We start from the raw sequence: 26,566 nt of genomic DNA on the forward strand, positions 1-26,566 counted from the left end.
ATTTATTGCCAGCGAGATAATGAAAGAAAGTCATTTGGGTGACTTTAACTGCTGTTGTTGCAACTTCTCCCTGAAGCGCAAAAGATAGAAAGTCAGCAGATAATGTCCATAAGGAAGTTCTCGTCTTCAAGCGACAAGTGAAGCAATCAAGGATTACACTATGTAACACAATTTTTGATCCTGAGTTAATCAATGTCTAGATCCAGGGAAGTCATGCTCCCCCTCTATTCTGCCTTGGTCAGACCACACCTGGAATACTGTGTCCAATTTTGGGCACCACAGTTGAAGGGAGATGCTGACAAGCTGGAAAGCGTCCAGAGGAGGGCGACTAAAATGATTAAGGGTCTGGAGAACAAGCCCTATGAGGAGAGGCTTAAAGAGCTGGGCATGTTTAGCCTGCAGAAGAGAAGGCTGAGAGGAGACATGATAGCCATGTACAAATATGTGAGGGGAAGTCATAGGGAGGAGGGAGCAAGCTTATTTTCTGCTGCCCTGCAGACTAGGACACGGAACAATGGCTTCAAACTACAGGAAAGGAGATTCCACCTGAACATCAGGAAGAACTTCCTCACTGTGAGGGCTGTTCGGCAGTGGAACTCTCTCCCCCGGACTGTGGTGGAGGCTCCTTCTTTGGAAACTTTTAAGCAGAGGCTGGATGGCCATCTGTTCCTGCTTCTTAGCGGGGGGTTGGACTGGATGGCCCATGAGGTCTCTTCCAACTCTACTATTCTATGATTCTATGATTCTATGATTCTAATGTCATTTCCTACTTGGTTCCATCATAAAAATATGGAAAAGTGTATTAAACTACGAAATTTGTTTGAAATTTTGTTACCTAGTGTTATTTTGGGCAACGAATTGGTTATTACATGTATCCTCAAGGAATTTGAAAGTAGCGGTCCCTCTGTGAATGTCATGGTTGAACTGAGGCAATATCCTGTCATTCGTGTCACTGCTCCACATTTGTTCCCTTCACACATACAAAAACAACATGCAGACTGCTAAACTGTAAAAAGAAAATTTAATCTAGAAATATGCACAGAAGGTGACTAAAATAAAGAAAGGTCTAGAAACTATGAATCCCTTTGAGGAGTGAGGAAGCCGGGTCTGTTCAGTTTGGAGAAGAGAAGGGTGAGAGAAGGGGACATGAAAGCCACGTTTAAATATCTGAAAAGATGTCACATTGAAGAATTCTAGCTACCAGTATAAAAAAAACTCTAAAATCAGGACAGCAAATAAAGAACAACACTCAAAAAACGGGACTTCCAGACAAGAAACAATCAGGGCCAGCTAACACCTCCTAACAAAGGATTCCCCCAGGCAGGAAGCAGCCAGGCTTTGAAGCTGCAAGGCTTTTCCATGCTAATTAAAGTGGCCAATTGCAACATTCACACTTGCCTCCAACAGACAAGAGTTCTTTCTTCCACCCTGGACATTAATCCACAGATATATAAACCCCACTTGCCTAGTGTCCAACAGACCTCACAACCTCTGAGGATGCCTGCCATAGATGTGGGCGAAACGTCAGGAGATAACGGTGCCAGAGCAAAGAGGGAACCAGCAAAGACAGTTTCCATCTTGTCTCCTTGCTCCAACTGAAGGTCCCTCCCACCAGTAACATGCTTTGCTAATTATGTGTATATATGTGTATATGTATGTATGTATGTATACACACATGTATATATACATATATACAATATAATTTGCAATAATATATATTATAATATATTGTATATGCATATACCGGTAATATTAATAATATTATTTTGTAATACAATATAATACTAATAATACAATATAATATTAATTATATATTATATATTATATGTAATATTATTTATATATTTATTTATTTACAGCATTTATATTCCGCCCTTCTCACCCCGAAGGGGACTCAGGGCGGATCACATTACACATATAGGCAAACATTCAATGCCTTTAACATAGAACAAAGACAAGACAAACATAGGCTCCGAGCGGGCCTCGAACTCATGACCTCCTGGTCAGAGTGATTCATTGTAGCTGGTTGCAACTGGCTGCTCTCCAGCCTGCACCACAGCCCGAGCCTGTTATTAATAATACTACAATATATAGATATAGCACAGCCCGGGCCTATTATTAATAATATTACAATCTATATATATAAAAGGGTAATGAAATTTCGGCCTAGGACAAAACAAAAAAAACTACGCATCCCAGAAACACTAAACTTGCCAGCACAACCCCTCATCCATGCCTCTACGTTCATACAACAAAAAGGAAAGTAAAATAAAGTCCTAATTAGAGGGAGAAGAATAATTGTTTTTATCCAATTGCGGCCAGTTAGAAGGCTAAGCTCCGCCCACTAGCAACCCACTCAGCCCAGGGGACAGGCCGAGTTAGGCCTCACTTAGGCCTCTTCCCCACTGCCTATAAAATACAGATTATCTGATTTTAAGTGGATTATATGGCAGTGTAGACTCAAGGCCCTCCCACACAGCTATATAACCCATTTATAATGGACTTAATGTCAGGGGGAAACCTTTACCCTTTACCTTAACTACCACCAATATATATATTACAATATATTGTATATATTGTATATGCATATACCGGTAATATTAATAATATTACTTTGTAACACAATATAATACTAATAATACAATATAATAATATTAATTATATATTATATATTACATGTAATATTATTAATAATATTACAATATATAGATATAGTACAATATGGTAATTTATTGCCAGTATTGTGCTATGCTAATAATATAGTATTGTATGTAAATTTAATTTGTAGGCCGCTCTGAGTCCCCTTCGGGGTGAGAAGGGCAGGATAAAAATGTATTAAATAAATAATGCTTCTGGAATATGGCCACACTGCCCGGAAAAACTCACAAGCAACCTAGTGATTCCGGGCGTGAAAGCCTTCGACAACACAAGATGAGGAGTTGGAGTCCAAAATACCTGAAAGGCCCAAGTTTGCCTAGGCCTTAACTATACTGTAGAATGAATGCAGTTTGATACGACTTGGACTGCATGGCAGTCTGGTGGAGTCTCCTTCTCTGGAGGTGTCTAAGCAGAGTCCGGATGCCCATCTGTCGGGGGGGCTTGGATTGTGCCTTCCTTCGTGGGAGAACGGACACAGGCCTTGTTCCCTCAGCGACTCTCGGCTCGCAAGGCTCCCCGGTTGCTAGGCAACGCATCGTCGCGCGCCCCGTTCGGCGCCACTGATAGGGCAGCGGCTACGCCTCCCGACAGGCTTTGCGGCTAGTTGCCCGGCAACGGCGTGTAAACGAAGATGGCGCTGCCTTGAGGTGTTTTTTTGGGGGGGGAAGGCGAGGCGAGGCCATGGAGGGCGCGGGGCGGAAGGGGCTGCTGTCCCTGAAGGGCGCCACCGAGGTGGTGATGGGCCTGATGCGCTCCTGGACGGCGGTGGCGGGCTCGTCTCCCCACAGCTTCTCGCAGCTGCTGGGCCGCGTCGGGGAGCGGTTCTCACGAGAAATCGAAGACAGCATCGACGACCAAAAAGAGCGGGCCGAGGAGGAGGAGGAGGAGGCCGAGGAGGAAGAAGAGGCCGAGGAGGAGTCCACCGAGTCCGAGCCGGAGCCTGAGCCAGAACCCCCCCTGGAGGTCAGCCCGCCATGCTTCACCTTCCTTTGCAGGCACCTTCTTTATTTATTTTATTTATTTACTATTTATTTATTTATTTATTTCTACCCCGCCCTTCTCACCCATCAGGGGACTCAGGGCGGCTTACAATATACATCACAAACACAGTTTACATCAAATTAAAAGTCATCCAAGATTAAAAATTACAATAAAATTAAAATATAAATTAAAAACAGCATAATTATACATCTAAATATACATTTCAGGCGCATTTTTCATGTCCAGGTGGGGGTGTGTCAATGAGTCATATATTCATATCGCAATTCTGCTGTTACTCATGCTCAAATGCCTGCTCCCATAACCACGTTTTTGTTCTTTTTCGGAAGGACAGGAGGGAGGGAGCTTCCCTAATTTCGTTTGGGAGGGCGTTCCATAGGCGGGGGGCCACCACTGAAAAGGCCCATTTACTACATTTATACCCTGCTCTATCTCACCCCGAAGGGGACTCAGAGCGGCTTCCAAATTGGCAACAGTTAAATGCCATACAAACAAACATACAAATACAATAAACATATACAGTAGAGCAGGGGTCCCCAAACTAAGGCCCGGGGGCCGGATGCGGCCCTCCAAGGTCATTTACCTGGCCCCTGCCCTCAGTTTTATAACATAATTTATAACATAATAATATATAATAATTATAACATAGTGTATATACATATAATATTAATAATATTATATTGTAATACGATATAATACTTTTTTTTGTGTGTCAGGAGCAACCGGAGTTGCTTTTGGAGTGAGAGAATTGGCCGTCTGTTTTGATGGCTTCTCTCATGTCCCCGCATGGAGCTGGAGCTGATAGAGGGAGCTCACCCGCACTCTCCCCGGGTGGGATTCAAACCTGGCAGCTTTCAGGTCAGCAACCCAACCTTCAAGTCACGAGGCTTTTATCCCCTAGGCCATCAGAGGCTCCTATATAATACTAATAGTACAATATAATAATATTAATTATCTATTTTACATGTAATATTACTAATAATATTACAATATATTGATACAGTACAATATAGTAATTTATTACCAGTATTGTACTATGCTAATATAATATTGTATGTAAATTTAATTTGTAAGCTGCTCTGAGTCCCCTTCGGGGTGAGAAGGGCGGCATATAAATGTAGCAACTAAATAAATAAATAATATTTTTATATCATTTTAAATAATATAATATATTGTATGTACATATAATATTGATAATAATATTATAACTTTATACAATATAATACTAATAATACCATATAATAATATTAATTATAGGTTATATATTACATATAATATTACAGTATAGTGATATAGTTCGATATAGTAATATATAATGCTAATATTGTTCTATGCTAATAATATAATATATTGTATGTACATACAGCTGCTCTGAGTCTCCTTCGGGGTGAGAAGGGCAGGATATAAATGTAATAAATAAATGTAGTAAATGAATAAATAAATAATTTTAGACTTAGGCTCTCCCAAAGTCTGAAATGACTTGAAGGCACAACAACAACAATCCTAATTAACTTGACTATCTCATTGGCCAGAAGCAGGCCCTCTCTTCCCATTGAAATCCTGATAGGTTTATGTTGGCTACAATTGTTTTCATTTTTAAATATTGTATTGTTCTTTCATTGTTGTTGTTGTTTTGCACTACAAATAAGACATGTGCCGTGTGCACAGGAATTTGTTTAGGTTTTTTTTTCAAATGAGAATTCGGTCCCTCCACAGTCTGAAGGATTGTGGACCAGCCCTCTGCTTTAAAAGTTTGGGGACCCCTGCAGTAGAGTCTCACTTATTGATTATTTATTTATTTATTACAATATTTATGGAGCCTCCGGTGGCCTAGGGGATAAAAGCCTCGTGACTTGAAAGTTGGGTTGCTGACCTGAAGGCTGCCAGGTTCGAATCCCACCCGGGGAGAGCGCAGATGAGCTCCCTCTATCAGCTCCAGCTCCATGCGGGGACATGAGAGAAGCCTCCCACAAGGATGGTAAAAACATAAAAACATCCGGGCGTCCCCTGGGCAACGTCCTTGCAGACGGCCAAATCTCTCACTCCAGAAGCAACTCTGGTTGCTCCTGACACAAAAAAAATTATATCCTACCCTTCTCACCCAACAGGGGACTCAGGGTGGCTTACAATAAAACACATATATACAAATTGTACAATGCACTATAGAACAGTTAAAAATTATTAACTTACATCGGACATTCATAAAACACATTCTAAAATACAGATGGGCGTGTTCAATTTTAAAGGACTGGGTCTGTCGATTGAGTTCCGGCATACATAATAATAATTAGCGCTGCTGATTCTTATTCGAAAGCCTGGCCCCACAACCACGTTTTAACCTTCCTACTGAAGGATAGGAGGGAGGGAGCCTGCCTGATTTCACTGGGGAGGGCGTTCCATAGGCGGGGAGCCACCACTGGAAAAGCCCTGTCTCTTGTCCCCGCCAGCTGCACCTGTGAGGCTTAGCCAACATAAATGGGCCAGCAGAATTTTGGATAAGCGAAAATGTTGGATAATAAGGAGGGATTAAGGAAAAGCCTATTAAACATCAAATTACGTTATGATTTTACAAATTAAGTACCAAAACATCATATTTTTCAACAAATGGACAGAAAAAGCAGTTCAATATATGGTAACATTATGTAGTAGTTACTGTATTTACAAATTTAGCACCAAAATATCACAATGTATTGAAAACATTGACTACAAAAACATTGGCTACTAACAAATTGACTACAAATAAAGATAGAATTGCATAAAATGAACTTAGAGTAACAACATTGTCAGAAATTAAATGCATAAAAAGTTCAGTCCTTGCTGCCTAGAGAAACAGCTGTGGAGGAAGACTGCGTTGGATAATCCAGAACATTGGATAAGCGAATGTTGAATAAGTGAGACTCTACTGTACCTTAACATACATAAAAATTTAAAAATCAACATCAGTACATCAAAATCAAATATTAAAATCGCACAGATCCAAAATCATAGTCCAGGAGCCATCCCAGTCTTATTGCACTCATTTCATATCCACCTACTGCACTGATTACTCTCCAAAGGCTTGGTCCTACCGTTTTTGATTTCTTTCTAAAGATTAGCAGGGAGAGAGCTGATCTGATTTCACTGGGGAGGGAGTTCCACAGCCAAGGGACCACCACAGAGAAGGCCCTGTCCCTTGTCTTTACCAGCCGCACCTGAGAAGGAGGTGGGACCCAGAGCAGGGCCTCCCCCGATGATCTTAGCATCCAGACTAGGTCATAGGGAGAGATACATTGGAACAGTTAAGCTGGGCCAGAGCCATTTAGGACTTTATTGTCTTTGTGTCTGGGGAGGAGTTTCTCATCTGGTATCATCCACTGATTGAGGTTCTGGGTTTTAGCCTGCCACTTTTGGACTCTCGCTTGCTGAGGTATTCCTGAAAGTATCTCTGTGGCTCATAGGAAGTTGTTTCTTTATTTAAGTCGTTGGCATGCTGGCTTTATTTATTTATTTATTTCATGTCAAAACCATTGCATAAATAAAGAAGTGTAAAACTGATAAAATAGATGAAACTCAAGGGGCTAAATATTTTTAGACTAAAAATGGGCGACAGTGACCACATTGGGTTGCTTTCAGGCTGTATGGCCCGAAGTGACCGCATTGTCTGTAATTTTGAACAGTTATTCCTCTGTGCATGAGGCAGGGCATTGTGGGCAAGCATACAGATGTTGAGCTGTTTGTTCTTCTCCACAGTCGCACAAGGTGGAGGATTCTTCTAGGTAGTGCCATTTTGCCAGGTTGTCTTTTGATTTCCCAAAACCACCACTAAGTCTGTTCAAGGACTTCTAAGTTGCCCATTCTTGGTCTGCCCCAGGAGGAAGACCCTTATGGGGGCCATTCAGTTGGGATTTCCTGGTGCAGCTGCCCAGAGGGATACTCTTGCTGTTGCTTGGGGAAGATTTATCATTGGAGCAGCCTACAGGGAGCACACAACCCCCCTGTTATGTCAGCTCCACTGGCTTCCAGTTTGCTACTGAGCACAATTCAAAGTGCTGGCTTTAGCCTATAAAGCTCTAAACTAATCTAGCCCAGATTACCTTCTTGAAAATATCTCCCTCTATGATCCACCTCGGAGATTAATATCTTCTGAGGAGGCCCTGCTCTTGGTCCCAGTTCCTTCACAGGTGCAGCTGGTGGGGACGCGAGACAGAGCCTTCTCGGTAGTGACCCCTCGTCTGTAGAACTAACCCCCCCTCCCCCAGCAAAATTAGAGCAGCCCCCTTCTTCCTGTCCTTCAGGAAGAAAGTAAAAACATGGCTATGGGACCAAGTGTTCGAATAGCAAGTCGTAGTGCAATAACAGAATAAGCAATAGTGATATGACCAATGGAACAGCCTTGGATTATGATTTTGGACAGTGTGATTTTAATTTTTGTTTTTAATTGACTTGTTTCAATGTTTCAGTTTTTAATGTAACTTTTTATGTTTTATATGCATGTTTATAGCATCAAATGATTGCCTGTTTGTAAGGCCGCTCTGAGTCCCCTTTGGGGTGAGAAGGGCAGGATATAAATACTGTAAATAAATAAATAAATAATAAAACATTAAAAGGAGTGGTGGTTCTCATGAAAATTTTCCTTGATTTAAGTCTCCTGGGAAGGGGCAGTGTATGCAGTGTATGGCTTTCATAGTGTTCAGCCCTTTTTCTCTCATAGTTGGCAGCAACTTTCTGTCACACATGGTGGGGGGGGGGGGCAATGCCAGCATTCTGGCTGATATCCAAACAAAGGATGACCTGGAGATGTCAATCTCTTGGAGAATTCAAAATGACCTTAGCAGATTAGAGAGCTGATTGGCCAAAACTAACAAAATGAATTTCAACAAGGACAAATGTAAGATACTACACTTAGGCAGAAAAAATGAAATGCAATGATGCAGGATGGGTGACGCCTGGTTCGACAACAATCCATGTGAAAAAGATCTTGGAATCTTCATGGACATCAGCCAACAGTGTGATGCAGCAGCTAAAAAAAGCCTATGGGACAATTGTGGTCAATGTAATTGGCTTCTTTGGAATTATCTGAAACAAAGTATTATGGATTGGAGGAAAAAGTAATGTCCAGAAACAGATTTTAAAGTGGAAATTAGATAAAGGAGAAAGGTCTGATGGGTTTCATATACAATAAATTAATTGGAAAACAATTTAATTTGAAACAAACATTGTCTGATGTCAGAACCCTGCTACTAGAGCCTGGGTATGGCTCTGAGTTTCAGGGTCACTGACAATGTGTACTGATAAGACACCTGCATCTCGGGATCCTGAGAAGAAACAGCTGCTGGACTTGGCGGGGAAACTTCGCGGGGTTTTGTTGGGTGGGAAATGCGTTTTCAAATGAGGGGGGAGGGTATAAAAAGGAATGCTGGCAGACACCTCCCATTCTTGGCTTTTTCCATGTCGATGTTTCCTGCAGTAAACTTTCTGGTGACAACACAACTAGTCTCGTGTATTCATTCAGGAGCGGCTGTAGTGAGCCGACAGCAAAGCCAAGAATTTGGCACCATCCCGCTGCAGTGGTGAGGTGCGATATGCAGACAGAGGAAGACGAACTCCTGGGCGCAGGAGGAGGTCAGTTGGGACGGGGCACCCCCGACGAGCCGGATGCTGATTTCCACCAGCTGGCAGCCCTAGCGTCATCCACCGCTTATGCCCAGCCGAACGGGGTAACCCAGAGGCGTGGAGGAGTGCAGAAAGACAGCACTGGAGGAGAGGGAGATCTACACTTCCCATCCCCACAAAGGATGGTGTTCCTGGAGGAGAGGATGTTGGCGATGGAGACCACCCTGGCAATAATGTCGAGGGCTATGGAACGCCTAGCACCTTTGGTGGAGCCAGAGAAAGGAAGGGAACTTTGGACTGGCTCAATGGGGGACTTGAGCATGGGAAGCAGCCAGAGCTTCGCAGACCTCCCAGCACCGAGGGGAAGGGGAATGCGAAAAGGGCTTGGCGCCCGACCCAGGACCTTAGCAAACTTGACGCGGGTGGAGGAGAGCGACGACGAAGGGGAAATGCCCCTAGGAATCCCAGCCACGTTCCAACCTGAACCCCTGGTGCCCCTAGTGAATGCCGGGCGTGGCACAGGGCAACGGGAAGCAGCGGCGGGGCCTCTGAGGCCTCAAGGGGGCTTGCGACGGGCAGAACATTGGGGATTGCCGCCACAGGGACCCCAACAGAGACGAGAGGAGCTGAGGATAGGGTATGGAGGAGAGTCCTCTGAACTGGATTTTTTCCTAACCACGGTGAGGGGCTATATGGAAGACAATGCCCATACCTTTAGGACCGAGTCTAGCCGGGTCCGGGCCATCGGTGCAGTGCTGAAGAGGGGAGCAGCTAGCTGGTACGTCCAGCTGGACGCGCAGCACGACCCATGTTTGGGGTCAGTTAGGTGCTTCATGGAAGCTCTGGAGGCCCGTTTTTGAGACCCATTGGAGCAGATCTGGGCGAGGGAGAAGCTAAAGACCGTCTCCCAGGGACAGAGATCGGTATCTGAATACGCAGAGGAATTCCAGTGCCTTGCCGAAAAGGTGCCAGAATGGTCCGCGGTGACGAAGATTGAGATCTTTAAGGAAGGACTCAGGCGGGAGATTCTCTCCTTGGCAGTGCACCGCGATGAGCCTGACACATTGCACGGGTGGATCCAGCTAGCAGGGCGCATCGAGACATTGCTGGCCCAAGCGAGGAGGCACAGAGGAGGGCAGCATCAACAGCCACAGATGAAAGAGGGAAGCCGGAAGGGAGAATCGACTCCAACCGGGAGGAGAGCAGAGCCGAAAGGGAATGTGAAAGCAAGCGGGAGCTGTTGTTTTGTGTGAGGCCGAGTGGGGCACAGGGCTGCCGAATGCTGGCAGAGGAAAGGAGAAGGCGGAGGTCTACCCAAACCGAAGGCCGCAGCCGGCAAACGTGCAGAGGAAGAACCACCGATGAGGGACCGTTTGGGGGGGTTGGTAAGTCAGGACAAAAGAATGTTGGTAGTTCCAATTCAGCTTGAGAGTGGCAGTAAGCAAGCAACATGTAAAGCATTTATCGATTGTGGATGTTCTAGGAACATCATTACGCCTGAATTAGCAGCGGGACTAGGATGTGAAAGGACGAGCCTAGAATCCCCAATAGCCTTTTCGCAGTTGGACGGATCTACGGCATCAGGATCGTTAGCCAGACACAGTGTCGAGGGCGTGAAGTGTAAGATAGGATGTTGGGAAGGAAGGGTGTCATTTGTGATATCACAAATAGCCAGCTACAATGTTATACTGGGCATGCCGTGGTTAGGGCAGGCCAACCCGCAAATCAACTGGGAAGATAAGAGCATGCATTTTGGAATAAGATTGGGAGAGGGGAGCCAGGGAACAGGGGAGAGGAGGATTCCATCAGACTAGCAGAACTGGCGGAAAAATTGCCCCCAGAGTACTGTGATTTTGTGGATGTGTTTGACGAGAAGGAAGCAGACAATTTTCCACCAAAGCGGAGTGTGGAAGTGAAACTAGAGCTAATCCCAGGAGCAGAGCTTCCTAAGGCGAAATTGTATCCAATGTCGGCTAGAGAAAAGGAGGAACTGAGAAAGTATATCGATAAGAACCTAGCGAGGGGTTTCATCGAGCATTCGAATTCTCCTTTAGGAGCACCCGTGTTGTTTAGGCGGAAAAAGGACCAATTGTTGAGGCTCTGCATCGACTACAGAGGCCTGAACGCAATCAGTACTGTAAATAAATACCCCCTACCTTTAGTGAAGGATTTAATTGCCCAGTTGTCAGAGGGGAAGATATTCACCAAGTTAGATTTGATTGAAGCATATCATAAATTGCAAATCAAACCAGAGGACAGATAGAAGACGGCCTTCTCCTGCGCATTCGGTCTGTATAATTATTGTGTCCTCCCTTTTGGACTGAGTGGAGGCGGGGCAGCGTTCATGCAATTGATCAACGAAGTGTTGCATCCATTACTGTACAGGGGAGTTTTTGTTTTTCTTGATGATATATTAATAATGTCTCAGAACAGGGAGTAACACGTGAAACTGGTTAGGGAAGTCCTCCAAAAGTTGAGGGAAGCGAAACTGTACGCGAAGCTAGCCAAGTGTGAGTTCAACAGAGACGAAATAGACTTTCTAGGGTATAGGATTTCCCCCCAGGGAGTGGCGATGGACCCTGCGAAAGTAGAAGATATAAGGGGGTAGGAAGCCCCCAAAACGCGGAAACAGCTGCAATCCTTTCTGGGGTTTGCAAACTTCTACAGGACATTCATTAAGGACTTTGCGCGTCTCACTTTACCATTAACTGACTTGTTAAAGACGAAAGGGAGGGGGGAAACAGCCAAAGTGAAGGCCCCTGGGGCCAAACTGACCTGGACATTGGAATGCCAGGAGGCTTTCGAAGCTCTAAAGAAGCGATTCACAGAGGAGTCCATCCTACAACACCCTGACATGTCTAAAGCATTTGTGATACATTGTGATGCATCAGACTGTGCATATGGGGCAGTTTTGCTACAGAAGGACGAAGGGGGGAATCTAAAACCATGTAGCTATTTGTCGAAAAAGTTTAGTGAAACAGAAAAACTGGCCAATCTGGGAGAGGGAGGCCTTAGCAATTTTGAAGGCATTAGAGTGCTGGAGACACTTCCTGGAAGGAAGTGGGATCACGTTTGAAGTGTGGTCTGACCACAAAAATTTGCAATACCTGAGATCCCCTTGCAAACTGTCAGCGAAGCAAATAAGGTGGGCCCAATACTTTAGCCGCTTTGATTTCAAGCTAAAGTTCTTCCAAGGGAAACACAACATACTGGCTGACACTCTTGGATGCCCCAGCATGGGGAGGATTTCAGGAATCTGAGGGAAGTATTTTCCTAGATAAGCAATGGGGTCTGGCAGTGTTAACTCGAGCACAGGCAACTAGAGAAAACAAAGGTACTGCCATTTCCACGGGGGGAGGGGAAATGTGGGAAGGAGAGTTGAAGCGAGCATACGGGGAGGACGTCTGGTTACAAACGAACAAGGAACGGGGGGAACTGTATGGGGATTTGGTGTTTGTAAATAAGAAATTGTACATTCCTGAAAGTTTGAGGCAAGAGATGCTGAGAAAATGCCATGATAACAAGGGTGCAGGTCACCTGGGACCTACCAGGACAATTAAACTGTTAGCCAAACAATGCTGGTGGCCCGGAATGAGGAAAGACGCTAGGCTATATGTCACTCAGTGTGGATTGTGTGCAGAGAGCAAAACACCACCTGGAAAACCTCAAGGGCTCTTGCAAAAGGTGGTGGAACCCACGAGACCATGGGAATGCGTGGCAATGGATTTTGTCGGCAAGCTACCCCCCAGTAGAGGCCACAGGTACATTTGGACAATATTGGACCTCTTCTCAAAACAAGTGCATTTTGTAGCCCTGCCGAAACTCCCTTCTGCTGAAAACTTGCTGATTTGTATGTAAAGCATGTCTATCGCCTACATGGATGTCCTGACAAAATAATTAGTGACCGTGGAGTCCAGTTAACTGCTAAATTCTGGGGGAAATTCTTACAGCTGTTGGGAGCAGAAAGGAATCTGAGCTCAGCCTTCCATCCCATGACCAATGGGGGGGTCGAACGCACTCAGCAAACACTGTGTCAATTTTTGAGAATGTACACAAACTATAGACAGGATGATTGGGCGGAACTACTACCTTTTGCTGAAATGGCGTTTAACGGGGCTGTACATTCGGCTACAGGTCGTTCCCCGTTCGAAATAGTGTACGGACAGGATGTGGCACCATTCCCCAGACTACCCGGGTGGAGGGAAGGAGAAGGTCAAACAGACGAGGAGTGGCCGGCCAAAATCAAGCAAGGGTGGCAGGACGTGGTGAAGGCACTACGAGAAATGCAAAGGAAGTACAAACTCTTTGCTGATCGTAGGCGCTGAGAAGGGGACGAATTGGGCGAAGGGGATCTAGTTTGGCTGAGTACAAAAAATCTGAAGTTGGGATTTCCATCGAAGAAACTGGCACCACGCTATATAGGGCCATTCAGAATTACAAGAAGGGTAAATGAAGTAACCTATCAGCTGAGGTTGCCCAAGGACTTAGGGAAAGTACACCCGGTGTTTCACTGCAGCCTTTTGAAAAAGTACAAAGTAACATTGGACAGCGGAGAACAATAGTTGTATTTAATCTTTCTCTTTCAGGACGAAGGGGAGGAGGACGCCATGTCAGAACCCTGCTACTAGAGCCTGGGTATGGCTCTGAGTTTCAGGGTCACTGACAATGTGTACTGATAAGACACCTGCATCTCGGGATCCTGAGAAGAAACGGCTGCTGGACTTGGCGGGAAAACTTCGCGGGGTTTTGTTGGGCGGGAAATGCGTTTTCAAATGAGGGGGGAGGGTATAAAAAGGAATGCTGGCAGACGCCTCCCATTCTTGGCTTTTTCCATGTCGATGTTTCCGGCAGTAAACTTTCTGGTGACAACACAGCTAGTCTCGTGTATTCATTCAGGAGTGGCTGTAGTGAGCCGACAGTCTGAGATGTGGAAAGATGACTTGAATAGTATTTACTGTATTATATTTATTTACTTTGTTTTATATCCTGCCCTCTTTCCCTCATTGAGGGTCTTGGAGTGGCTAAAATATGCACAATTCAATACCGTTCAACCTCACATTCAAATACATAAAATCACTACATGTGAAATCTATAATAATAATAACAACAATACATGGTAAAACATTATTAAAACTAACTATAATTAAAATTCAAAATCACTTCCATCTCATTATCATTTTCTACATTGTGTTGTCAAAGGCTTTCATAGCCGGAATCACTGGGTCATTGTGCATTTTCCGGGCTGTATGGCCATGTTCCAGAGACATTCTCTCCTGACGTTTCACCCACATCTATGGCAGGCATCCTTTGAGGTTGTGAAGTCTGTTGGAAACTAGACAAGTGGAGTTTATATATCTGTGGAATAATGTCCACAACCTCTGGGGATGCCTGCCATAGATGTGGGCGAAATGTCAGGAGAGAATGCTTCTGGAACATGGCCATAGAGCCCGGAAAATGCACAACAACCCATTTTCTACATCCATTGCACTTCACGCGGTTAACTATTGTCATTCCTAAATGCTTCCTTCCACATAAAAGTTTTATTGGCTTTCTAAAGGGTAATAGGGAGGGCGCCTTTCTGATGTCCCTCGTCAGGGAGTTCCAGAGCTGAGAAACCACAGTTGAGAAGCTCTTTCTTTCTCTCTCTTGTTTCCACTAGCCACACATGCAACGGGAGTGGGACCGAGAGTAGGACTTCCCCTGCTGCTTGTAATGCTCGAGCCGGTTAATATCAGGAGATGCGGTCAGATAGATAGGTTAAACCTAAACCATTCAGGGATTTAAAGGTTAAAATCAGCACCTTTAATTGTGCCCGGAAGCACACTGGTAGCCAGTGGAGCTGCCGTAACAAGGGTGTTGTTTGCTCCCTGTACGGCACTTCAGTGAGCAACTTGGCCACAGATTTTGGACCAGCTGCAGCTTCTGAACAGTCTTCAAGGGCAGTCCTACATAAAGCGCATTACAGTAATCCATTCTGGATGTGACAAGGGCATGGACCACCATGGCCAGATCTGCCTTCTCAAGGTACGGGCGCAGTTGGCTCACAAGTTTTAATTGTGCGAAGGCCCCCCTGGCCACCATTGACACCTGAGTTTCCGGGGTCGGCGATGAGTCCAGAAGAACACCCTAATAATAATGGTGATGATGATGATGATGATGAAACTTTATTTGTAGACTGCCCTATCTCCCCGAAGGGACTCAAACTGCAAACCTGCGTCTTCAGAGGGATTGTAACCCCGTTTAACACACAGTAACGAGTTAGACATCAAACATTAGATCAACTCAATAAGAAAATTAAATATATAAGGACCAGAGAAACACGGAGGAAAATATTGACCAAATCGTATAGAACCCCAATTAAATTAGCTCACATAATTAAATCATCTACAAAATTATGTTGGCACAGATGTGGAGGAATTAGCTCCTATATGCATATGTGGTGGGACTGCGATAAAGTACAAAAATTCTATATCAAGGTAAAAGGGAAATGGAAGGATTAATAGGGCATAAACTGGAGTTGAATATAAAAGAAGTTTTACACCCAGAAAGTAGAGAGGAAGGACAACATTAAAGGTTGGGCCAAAATTATAAAAAATATGACAGTCGCCACCCAAGCAACTGTGGTGTTGAGCTGGAAAGAACACAGAAAGTGGAAAGTTAAAATGGTTTGAATATTTAGCAGATGTTATGCTCCAGGATCACATCCTCAAAAGGAGAACCAAATATACATTTAAGTCGAATCAATTAAAATAAAATTCAAATGAAGGAAAATACTGCTTCTAGAGGTTGGGGGAGAGGAAGGAGGGAGGGGGGAGGAAAGGGTGTAATAATGTTAAATAGTTGTGGAAGATAAACATGGAATCAGAAGAAAATTAAGTGATTTTAAAAATAGAAAAAAAAGCCATTGGAATTTTGAGCTGCTTCCAAAAGAGTCTAGTGTCCAGATCGAGGGAAGTCGCCTCTATTCTTCTTTGGTCAGACCTTGCCTGGAATAACATTGTGTCCAATTCTGGGCACCATAGTTCAAAAGAGATATTGACAAGCTGGAAAGTATCCAGAGAAAGAGAGCAACCAAAATGATTAAAGGTCTAGAGACCATGAATCCCTCTGAGAGGCATCCTAAAGAACTGGCTGTGTTTATCTTGCAGAAGAGAAGGTTGAGAGGAGAAAATGAGAGCCGTGTTTAAATATATGAAAGGGTGTCATAAGGAAGAGGGAGTAGGCTTGTTTTCTGCTGCCCTGGAAACTAGGGTTTGGAGCCATGGGTTCAAATGACTGGAAAGGAGATTCCACCTGAACATTCGGAAGAATTTTCTGACTGTAAAAAGAGCTGTTCAGCAGTGGAATTCTCTGCCTCGGTGTCCGGTGGAAACGCCTTCCTTGGAAACTTTTAAACAGAGGCTGAATGGCCATCTCTACTTTTTGCTTTTCCTGCATGGCAATAGGTTGGACTAGATGGCCCATGTGGTATCTTCCAACTCTATGATTCTATGATCTCTTATTCTTTCTTTCCCTTCTTTTACTCTTTCTTGCTTTCCTCTCTTTGGGTTGCTGTGAGTTTTTCAGGCTGTATGGCCATGTTCCAGTAGCATTCTCTCCTGACGTTCTCGGGCTGCATCTGTAGCTGCCATCCTCAGAGGTTTCTTCAGAGGTCTGTTGGAAATGAGGCAAGTAGGGTGTATATATCTGTGAAATGTTCGGGTGGGAGAAAGAACTTGTCTATTTAAAGCAAGTGCACCTTTCAGAGGTCTGAGGTAGGTAGGTAGATAGATAGATAGATAGATAGATAGATAGATAGATAGATTGATAGATATTATAAAAAAAGAAAATTACCAGAACCATGTATTCTAGAGGTTACTTTGTTACTTGTGTAGAACTGATAGGTTAAGTTATGGTTTGGAGCATTCCTATAAAAGAAATTATGAGAATTGTGTGTTCTGTGGATCGCATTACTTTGATACTTATGGAGAACTGATGAGTTTCCCTAGAGAATTTGAGAGCCCAGGCATGGAAAATTACCAGCACCTTGTTGATGAAGGATTCTCTTTGCTCAGCATAGTAACTATGGGGAGGGGTTAGTTTCTCTCAGATAAACAGGTAGCCCTCCAGGGAACCTTATGGAAGGGTTTGTTTTTTTATTATTAGTATCAGTACAGAGCTATTCGGATAATTGCAGAAAGAGTTCAGATTTCCGGAGATGAGTGCCAAGTAGATTGGCAGGAACATTTGCTTTGAAGACGGAATGTGGAATGTTGGAAGTGAAGAAGCCTTAGCACTTGCTAATATAGCGAGTAGGGACAGAGAGAGCCCTGTGGTGCAGGTTTGCGGCTTTGTTTCCTCTTTCCTAGATCTGTATAACGCATTTGCTTTCTGCCTGTATGGAGATGTCACCTTTCCTTGTTCCCAAAAATCTTCAATACTTTTATTATTCTTTGTTTTGAGAAGGGAGCACCATGAGACTTCTCTGTCTCAAGATCCCTTACGCAAGAGTCAGTGTTGGGGACTCTCCTGCCAAAGTTAGCTAACTTTCTTTTTGTCTATCTATTCTTTTATCTGAGATGTATTACCTGTAACAGTAAAATTAAGTTTTTACCTTTTTAAAAACTTTAGCAGAGCATCTTGTGTATTTTCTCTTCTGTTTCCTACCGTAAGTTCATAAATAGCACTGGTTATGCTGCATTCTACTCTGCTGTAGATACTGAATATTCTTATACTCCCCAAACAAAAATAGCAGGGAAAAAAAATCCTCTTGGGTGAAAAGAAATACAGTAGAGTCTCACTAATTCAAGCTAAACGGGCCGGCAGAAGCTTGGATAAGCGAATATCTTGGATTATAAGGACTGATCAAGGAAAAGCCTATTAAACATCAAATTAGGCTATGATTTTACAAATTAAGCACCAAAACTTCATGTTATACAACAAATTTGACAGAAAAAGTAGTTGAATACGCAGTAATGTTATGTTGTAATTACTGTATTTATGAATTTAGCACCAAAATATCACAATATATTGGAAACATTGACTACAAAAATGGCTTGGATTATCCAGAGGCTTGGACAAGCGAGGCTTGGATTAGTGAGACTCTACTGTATTAAGGGATAATTTTGCTTCTATTCCCCACTATCAAAACAGCTGAAATTTCCTCTGAAACTGACTAAATGTGATCAGGATATCACTTTGTGACCCCCCCCCCCCCCACCAAAAAAAAAATGATGGTGATATGACCCGGAAACATCAGCAAGAACCAAAATGACCTGGATGGACAAACATTTTTTGGGTGAAAATTACTTGGTCATTCTGATGTTATTGTGAATTGCAACTGCCAATGTTCTTTGCCATTGGCTGTGCTGGCATTGGGTTTTTGGAACTTGCAGAACAACAATATCTGTAGGAGTATATTAAATTTTGACTTTCACCTCAAATTTAAATCAGTATTTCATGGCATATGTAGGTACAGGCGTCCCAGTTGGGGAACCGTCACCTGGCAACAGCAAAGCAAGTCTTTGAATGTTTGTGTGTTCCATCAACATGGCACATCCCACTGAGTAGATGCAGCAGATGGTTTCGTGAAATGGGACTTCACTGAGCAATTAGCATCTCTGTGGCCAATTAGTGGTCTTGGGAGGACTGATCCCTGTTGTGCTGTTGGCACTAACCAGGTCTGGACCTGATTGATGGGGGACCTCATGTCAAGCTCTTTTTGCTAACACTTGTTTGCTTTACCCTGCTTTGTTATTCATTTTGTTACAATCAGACAGGTTAAAAGAAAATGTTTATTATCTCTCCAGTCTCTAGGGTATGGCCTGATGATGGCATTCCTTAATATGGGCTAATATGGACTCCACAAAAAATAAATGATAGGTTCTGATATGGGCTCTTTTGCCCACACCACTACCTATCTTTTACTTATGTGTGTGTGTGTGTATGAGTAGAACTGTGAATTAAATCTTGTAAGACATCATTCTGCCCTTCAGACTCTTTCTTCTTCTTTGGTTAATTTAGCATAACCAAATTGTCATTTTCCTATTTCCCAGGAGGAATTTGATGGGGTGCTGAATGAAGAGATGGTTGCTGAAGCCCTTCTCAAACTGGGGCGTTCGGCCCCTGGCACAGAACATGTCTACCTCAATCTTTCACTTTCAGTAAGTTCATGTCAGTAGCTTGAAGCCATTGCAGCCACTTCCTTTAAACATAGCCCTGGGAAAAGGTAGGTATAACATGGTGGCATTGACCTTCTAGACCAGTGGTTCTCAAACTTTGGGTCCCCAGATGTTTTGGCCTTCAACTCCCAGAAATCCTAACAGCTGGTAAACCGGTTGGGATTTCTGGGAGTTGTAGGCAAAACACCTGGGGACCAACAGGTTGAGAACTATCATTCTAGACTATCTGATCACATGGTTCTGCACACCTCTCTTCTCTTTCAAGTCCAAAAGTGAGTGCTACACTAATCCCAAAGTTCCCTTTCCTCTATAAAATTATAATTTCATAATTATATTCAGAAGGTAGTAACAAAATAAGAAAATCTGTCTATCAATAGTAGGCTGCCATGTACCATGTTGAATGATCCGTCTCACCAGGTAGTTTTGTCGACCTGATGGAGGTATCTAGGATCTTTACTGAAGCAGAGAAGGATCATTCTTCCTCATCGTGTATTTTATCTGGAAAGATCAGGATTAAATGAGAAATACTAGCCTATGCACTATCCCGTTATTCCTTTAGTCCCAATTGTTCCACTGTAAAGTGTGAGTTCAGCTCAACTAGTTCAAATCTGTGGAGTATTAGATAAATCATAATTATTCCCTGTTCATTTACAATATGGTGTGAGGACTGTAGCAATACTAGGATGCTCCCTATACTTTTCTAAATTTATATTGTACTAGCTGTGCCCGGCCACGCATTGCTGTGGCATTGTCTGGTGGTGTTGGTGAGAAATTGTTGAGGTAGTGATGGTATTGAATGTCTGTTGTATGGTTGTCTTTATGTTTAGTATGCATTTGGTTGTTTGTGTACTGTGACAGTGGTGAGGATAGAGGACACTGTTTATGTTAGATTAGTAAGACTCTACTGTATATTTGTAATCTTATATTATCTGCCTAGAACTGCCCCTTCTACACAGCTGTATAAAATGCACACTGAAGTGAATGATTTGGCAGATAATCCAGTTCAAAGCAGATAATATAAGATTCTAAATGGGTAATATAGCTGTGTGGAAGGGCCTTGAGTCTACACTGCCATATAATCCAGTTAAAATCAGATAATCTGTATTTTATAGGCAGTGTGGAAGAGGCCTGAGGACTAACTCTGCCTGTCCCCTGGGCTGAGTTGGTTGCTAGGAGACCAAGTGGGTGGAGCTTAGCCCTCCAACTGGCAGCAATTGGATAAAAACAATTATTCTTTTCCCTCTAATTAGGACTTTATTTTTCTTTTCTTTTTGTTGTATCAACCTAGAGCCGTGGATGATGGGTTGTGTTGTCAAATTTCGAGGTTGGGGGGCCTGTAGTTTTGTTGTTTTGTCCGCTGCCCTGATGCCATCACTCTTTTATATATATAGATGATTGCATGGCCTATGTGACAGAGTTCATGTACTTGCAGATGAACCTCACTTGCTAGCATGATCGTTATATTTTGGAAAAATCAGTCCATATGCGTGTTTTTCCCCCTCATCTATTCACTCCTCAAAAAGCCCTGAGCTTTAATGTTTTCACAGTGTGATAAGTAGAACTGAACCTTGGGATCACCTTGAAAGAGTTGGCAGCCACAGGGTTACACATCCTGAATTCCCTTTCTCACTTCCCTCCTCAGGACCGCCGTTTAAGTGACATTAGCCTTCTTTGCAGATACGTTCATCTTGAGAAGCTCGATCTTTCCAACAATAAAATTTATGGTACGTGGTCATCGCTTCTGTAAACTTGTGAACTGTAAAAACCATTTCAGACAGCAGGAAAAATGTGTTGGACAACAACATAGTTCTCTTATTATAAAAGCGATTCCTGTCTCCGCTGAAGTGGCTCTGCAAAATGACTGGATCCCCTGGAGAATGTAAAGAGGGCCGCGTTCAAGCCCATATAATATGCCATAATGACATATGCTCAACAACTAGAACATAAAGATTATTGCCCAGTTTATTATCTGGAAATAAAATGCAAAGAGCCATGTTAGGTCTGGAGCTGGAGCTAAGATTAAACATTAGGAACAGATTTGGATAGAGTCAGACCAATGGCCCATCTAGCGCCATTGCTGTCTTTGCTCACCAAGGTTGCAAAGGTTTTTCCAATCCTGCTATATGGAATAGTTTAGCAAGAAATTCCAGGGATTAAACCAAGGGCAGGAAGCCGGTGGGGTGGAGTGGTTTGAATGTTGAGCTATGACTCTGGAGATGAGGGTTCAAATCCTCTTTCAGCCATAGAAACCCACAATGTGACTTTTGGGAAATCACACTCAGAGGGAGGCAAAAGCAAATCTCCTTCTAAACAATCTTGCTAGGAAACTTCACCATAGTTCACCATGGAAGGCACATTTCATGTAAAGTGCAAAGCACATACAGCTGAGCTTTGTAGTTGCAGCCTAGCTATCCAATATCAAATATCAAAATTAAAATCAGTGCTGATCTCATGGTATGCAGCTTCTCCATTTTATTTTTTTCTCTATTTCTTGTTTCCAGAGCTTTCATGTGTCAGTCACATGCCTTATTTGCTAGAACTGGATGCTTCCCATAACAAACTTACCACGTACTTCAACTTCAAACCACCTAAGAGTTTGCAAGTAAGAAACATAATACAGCTTTCTGCATTGTCTTTGAATTCAGATTATTTTCATGTGCCTAATAACCCAAAATGTTGGTTCATTGAAGAAATTTGTAGGATCTGGCTTGGTTTTTAAATTCAATGTAGTTACAAGGATTCCACTTCCCCAAATTTTTGGTGTTCTTATGTGTTTTGTTTGCTAATGGAGGAAGTTGACCCTAATTGTTTAAACTCCTTTGGGCCAGCAATGTTGCTTTTTTTGCAACCTTATATAAGGTTTTTCCTTATCCTGTCATTGCTTAATAGCATTTTCTTGGGTCCCAATCCCACTTTCTAAATTTGCCTAGATAGCTATTCTCCTTTATTATACCACAATTTGGTGGTTTCCCAGGTTTTTGTATGTTTCCCTCCCACTTTTGGAAAAAGTTGCTATGCCTTTCCTAATCGCCATAAGAACTTTCGTCTTAAAATGTGCTGATTCTGATCTCATTATTTTGCTGTTGGTCCCACACACCATAATAATGTTGGCCTCAACAAGGTCTCTGAAATCAAATTCTTCACTTTGAAATGAGTGTGTTTGATAGACTTTATTTGAGCGGCTTTTTTTCTTGCTTTTCCACATTCCTTCTCTGTCTTCATAGGGCCCATTATTTGTAATTGTGATCAGTGATCACAGCTGTACGTTGTTAACATCTTGGAAAGTAAGTCCTGTAGTTTTGAGTGAGCCACTGTATGTGAGCATATATTGATGCAGAAGTGTGCACAGGTGATTTTGCTAAAGGGCTTTCTCCTGGCCTAAAATATCCATACAGAGAAGGTGAGCAGGGGTCGAGCTCTTTGAAATGTAGATTTTTGAAACCAATTTTAAGGATGGTATTGGTGCACCAAAATAGAACTTGTTGGTTCACTAAAAACACAGTGCTTGAAGTAGCCATCTTAGTGTCACTTCAAAATGGTTAGATATGTGTTAATTTTACTTTCAAGAAGGTGAAAAGGATTTTAGGAAAAAGAGTATTGGACCTTATAATTTCCCAGCTCTCTGGGAGGAAATTATTCTTGAGATACCTCAAATGTCTGCCATTCAAAAATGTAATAACATAGCCCTGTGTCTGTAGGGTACAATCCAAAAGTAAAGGCACATTAGGGAGGAATGGCAAGGAAAATAAAATGGAAGAAGGGTCAGTTGATCAAATGCATGAATGCACAAAATAGAGGAAGGGAATTAGATGTCAGCTGAAGGGCATTCCGGTAATACAGAGCTGTGTGGGAAGCAATGCGAATGAAGAGAAGGCATCATTAAGCTGAATAGAAAGCTTGGCAAGTGTGGAGCAAAGTATCCACAGTTAGGGAATTACTGAGTACTGCCCAACAATTTCAATATGGCAGGGGCAATCAGGATTAATCCTCTCTCCTCCCACTTTTAAGCTGCTTTTAAAATGTCCATATTTCTCTCCATCCTCTCCCACATTCCTCCTTTGTCCTCAGCTTACTTCAGTTATTGTAAACTGAATTCAAAGTGCAGAGTTTGAACTTATTTGACTCAGCAGAGAGAAGAGGTGGATTCTTGCCCTTTCAGGAGCATCAAGCAAAAGAAAACAGCTTCTTCTGTGTTCTTCTTCTGTAATAACATTAGGCACCTTGAACATAATTTAGCATGGCTTTGACACCGGTGTCCCAATTTTCATCAGTGAAATGCTTTAGGATCTAGGTGCAGCTCCTAAAGTTGGTAGGAGTTGCAGTCCAGCAACATTTGGAGAAATGCATTTTCCCCAGAGAAAGCAGAGATAATGACATAGAGCAGGCATGGTCAAACTTCGACGCTCCAGGTATTTTGGACTTCAACCCCCACAATTTCTAACAGCCAGTAAGCTGGCTGGGATTTCTAGTAGATGAAATCCAAAATACCTGGAGGGCCAAAGTTTACCCATGCCTGACATAGAGGGTTAAGACCACAGAAATATCTGGAAGAAATGAAATTGTTTTCTACCAACCAGTAATATTAAGGGAATGATTTCAGAGGCGGAGAAATCTAAGATTATTTGCCATTACTCCTTCCACCTAGACATGTTTTGGGGACTTTGAGAACATGCCACAGCATTGAAGTGAATGGGACAGCCCCTCCTTGGTCATATTCCTTAGTGCTTTAGTGTTCATATTTGGGTACAACACTAACATTTGCAAATGGAAGCAAATTTTTGTCCCTGTCTGCAAAAGGTTTAAACAGTGGCTGGATTGTCAGAAGTGCATTGATTATGGCATGGGTTTGAACTACATGGCCCTTGTAGTCTCTCCCAACGCCGTGATTCTAAACTATGAGTGGTGAGTGTTACAGATCTGCACATGAATTATGTCACATGAACTGCATCAAACTCAGGAGAAGGACCCTCCAGTTTGCCTGTGCCGGATATGGGGCAGGGGAGGCTGGTTGAAGGGAAATAGTCTGTGGCAGTGGAGTGTGTTCTTCCCTTCCTGCCTTTCCAGGTGGTGAATTTTGCATACAACCGTATCCCGGAAATGCGAGATCTTTCTGCCTATCAGGCTCTTACAAAGCTCATACTGGATAGTATCCTTTTTTGGAAAGGTGGGTTTCTAGAGATAAGTAGAATTGTATAGTTCTACTAGCTCAGCCCATGACTCTTTTAAATGCCAGGGATGTTTTATTCATAGACTCTGAAATAAATGTAGTATTGCCTTTGATTTCTTACTCAAGTCATTTCCAACATATGCTGAAAACCCCATGGCAAACCTATCATGGCTAGGTTTTGTCAGATAGGGATTATCATTGCTCTCCTCTGAAGCTGAGAGAGTGTGACTTACCCAGTAGGTTTCCATGGCCAAGCAGGGATTTGTATTCTGATACTCAAACTGCTTCACCACATTTGCTCGGTTGCCCTAGATAGGAGGCTGAAAAGTTATTTCAATCTTGCGAGGATATTTTTTTAGCTTTTAAAAAACGTACAGTTAAAGAAAAAGAAAAATACAGTGAACAACAATTTCTGGTTTAGCTCTTATTATCTTCCAACTCTTGTTCCAAAAGGTGAGCAAGGTTGTAGCACATGTATTGTATACATTCAATACAACAGGATTGTGGTGCATTGGCTATATAACTAAAGCAGAGGTACTAGAGAGGAAACAAATGTTGATCACTCAAACATCAGCATTTCTCAAATGCTGATGTTTGAGAGATGTTAAAGGTCTTTGATTCATGCCTGTCAAGAAAATGTGCATCTTCCAAAGGGAGGAAGGCTTCTTGGGCCATTCTCCCAAGAGGTGCAGAAGAAAAGGATAAACAATGCTCCCATCTCTAGGCACCACCTGGATACAAGAAGTGTGTGTTTTAATTTTTGCCTTCCTCATCTTTTCTACATATGCCCCCCATTATAATCAGTAATATAGAAAATATCTATGTAAACTACTCACAATATACATTCTTCCGTTCAAATAAAAATATTGCATTGATTTTGTCCTATTAAACTTCCAATAAAATGGCTATATAGGCTGTTCTTTCTATCTTGTACAGTTTGTATATTCCTTATCTGGAATGCTTGGCACCATAAGTGTTTCAGATTTTATATTTATTTAGGAATATCTGCATTGTATATGCATACATAATGGAATATATTGGGGATGGGAACCAAATCCAAACACAGCATTCATTTATGTTTCATGTACACCTTATAGCCATAGCCTGAAGGTATTTTTATAGACAATATTTTTAAATAATGTTGTGCATGAAACAAAGTTTGTGAATAATGAGCCATCAGAAAGCAAAAAGTTTCAGTTTTTGGAGTATCTCCAATTTCAGATTTCCAGATAAGGGATGCTCAACTTGTATCATTTTATTATACTTCCAATTATTTGATATTCATTGTTCCTAAAGAATAATATTTTCTGTAATACTAAAAGTAAAAAAAATATCTGTGCACCTTCCCTCTGCCCTCTGTTTTTCATCCAATATTTAATTTTATACAGTTAAATGGGGCCTAACATTTAATTTCGCAATTAATAATCTCCAAGGCTTTCCCCATCTGTTGAGCTAAATATATTATCTCCCCTCAATAGATAATAAGTTTGTTCATTACCTGAGTCTGATGCAATTTCTTCCAAATATATTAATAAGATTCTAATGAGACTTCTGTTCCTTTTGTCTCCATGATAGTCATCAATATTTGTACCAAAAACTTTGCATAACCAGACAATTCTGCCATGTACGCAGCATATCTGAAGTTTGACATGTCAAGTCCTCATGTTCTGCATACACATTGGACTATATGCCTAGGTAGGGCAATCCAGATGTTGTTAAGCTGCAACTCCCCAAAACCCTAGCAAAGATAACCTGTGGTGAAGAATTCTGGGAGTGGCAGTCCAGCAACATGTGCGCATGATTCCTACCGTTACTCTATGTCAGGGGTCCCCAAACTTTTTAAGCAGAGGGCCAGTCCACAATCCTTCAGACTGTTGAGGGGCCGAATTATCATTTGAAAAAAAAATACAAACAAATTCCTAGCATACTGCACATGTTTTATTTGTAGTGCAACAACAACAACAACAAAAGAACAATACCATATTTAAAA

At 42.5% G+C, this 26,566-nt stretch overlaps 1 protein-coding gene across 4 annotated transcripts in view; it reads left to right on the top strand.

The window, feature by feature from the left end:
• The first annotated feature begins 3,234 nt into the window (after positions 1–3,234).
• lrguk (leucine rich repeats and guanylate kinase domain containing) overlaps positions 3,235–26,566 on the top strand; it is a 97,126-nt gene continuing 73,794 nt past the window's right edge. For 2 of the 4 annotated variants that reach the window (XM_062981252.1, XM_008110282.3), the window contains exons 1-5: positions 3,236–3,621; positions 19,284–19,391; positions 21,052–21,133; positions 21,911–22,011; positions 24,474–24,555. In XM_062981252.1, coding sequence (XP_062837322.1) covers positions 3,340–3,621; positions 19,284–19,391; positions 21,052–21,133; positions 21,911–22,011; positions 24,474–24,555 — 655 coding nt within the window. In that variant the 5' untranslated portion in view covers positions 3,236–3,339. Of the gene's footprint in view, positions 3,622–13,835; positions 16,917–19,283; positions 19,392–21,051; positions 21,134–21,910; positions 22,012–24,473; positions 24,556–26,566 lie in introns of all 4 variants that reach the window. The other 2 variants (XM_062981253.1, XM_062981254.1) reach the window with 2 other exon arrangements.

Source organism: Anolis carolinensis, chromosome 5 (genome assembly GCF_035594765.1).
Source record: "Anolis carolinensis isolate JA03-04 chromosome 5, rAnoCar3.1.pri, whole genome shotgun sequence".
NCBI lineage: Eukaryota > Metazoa > Chordata > Lepidosauria > Squamata > Dactyloidae > Anolis > Anolis carolinensis.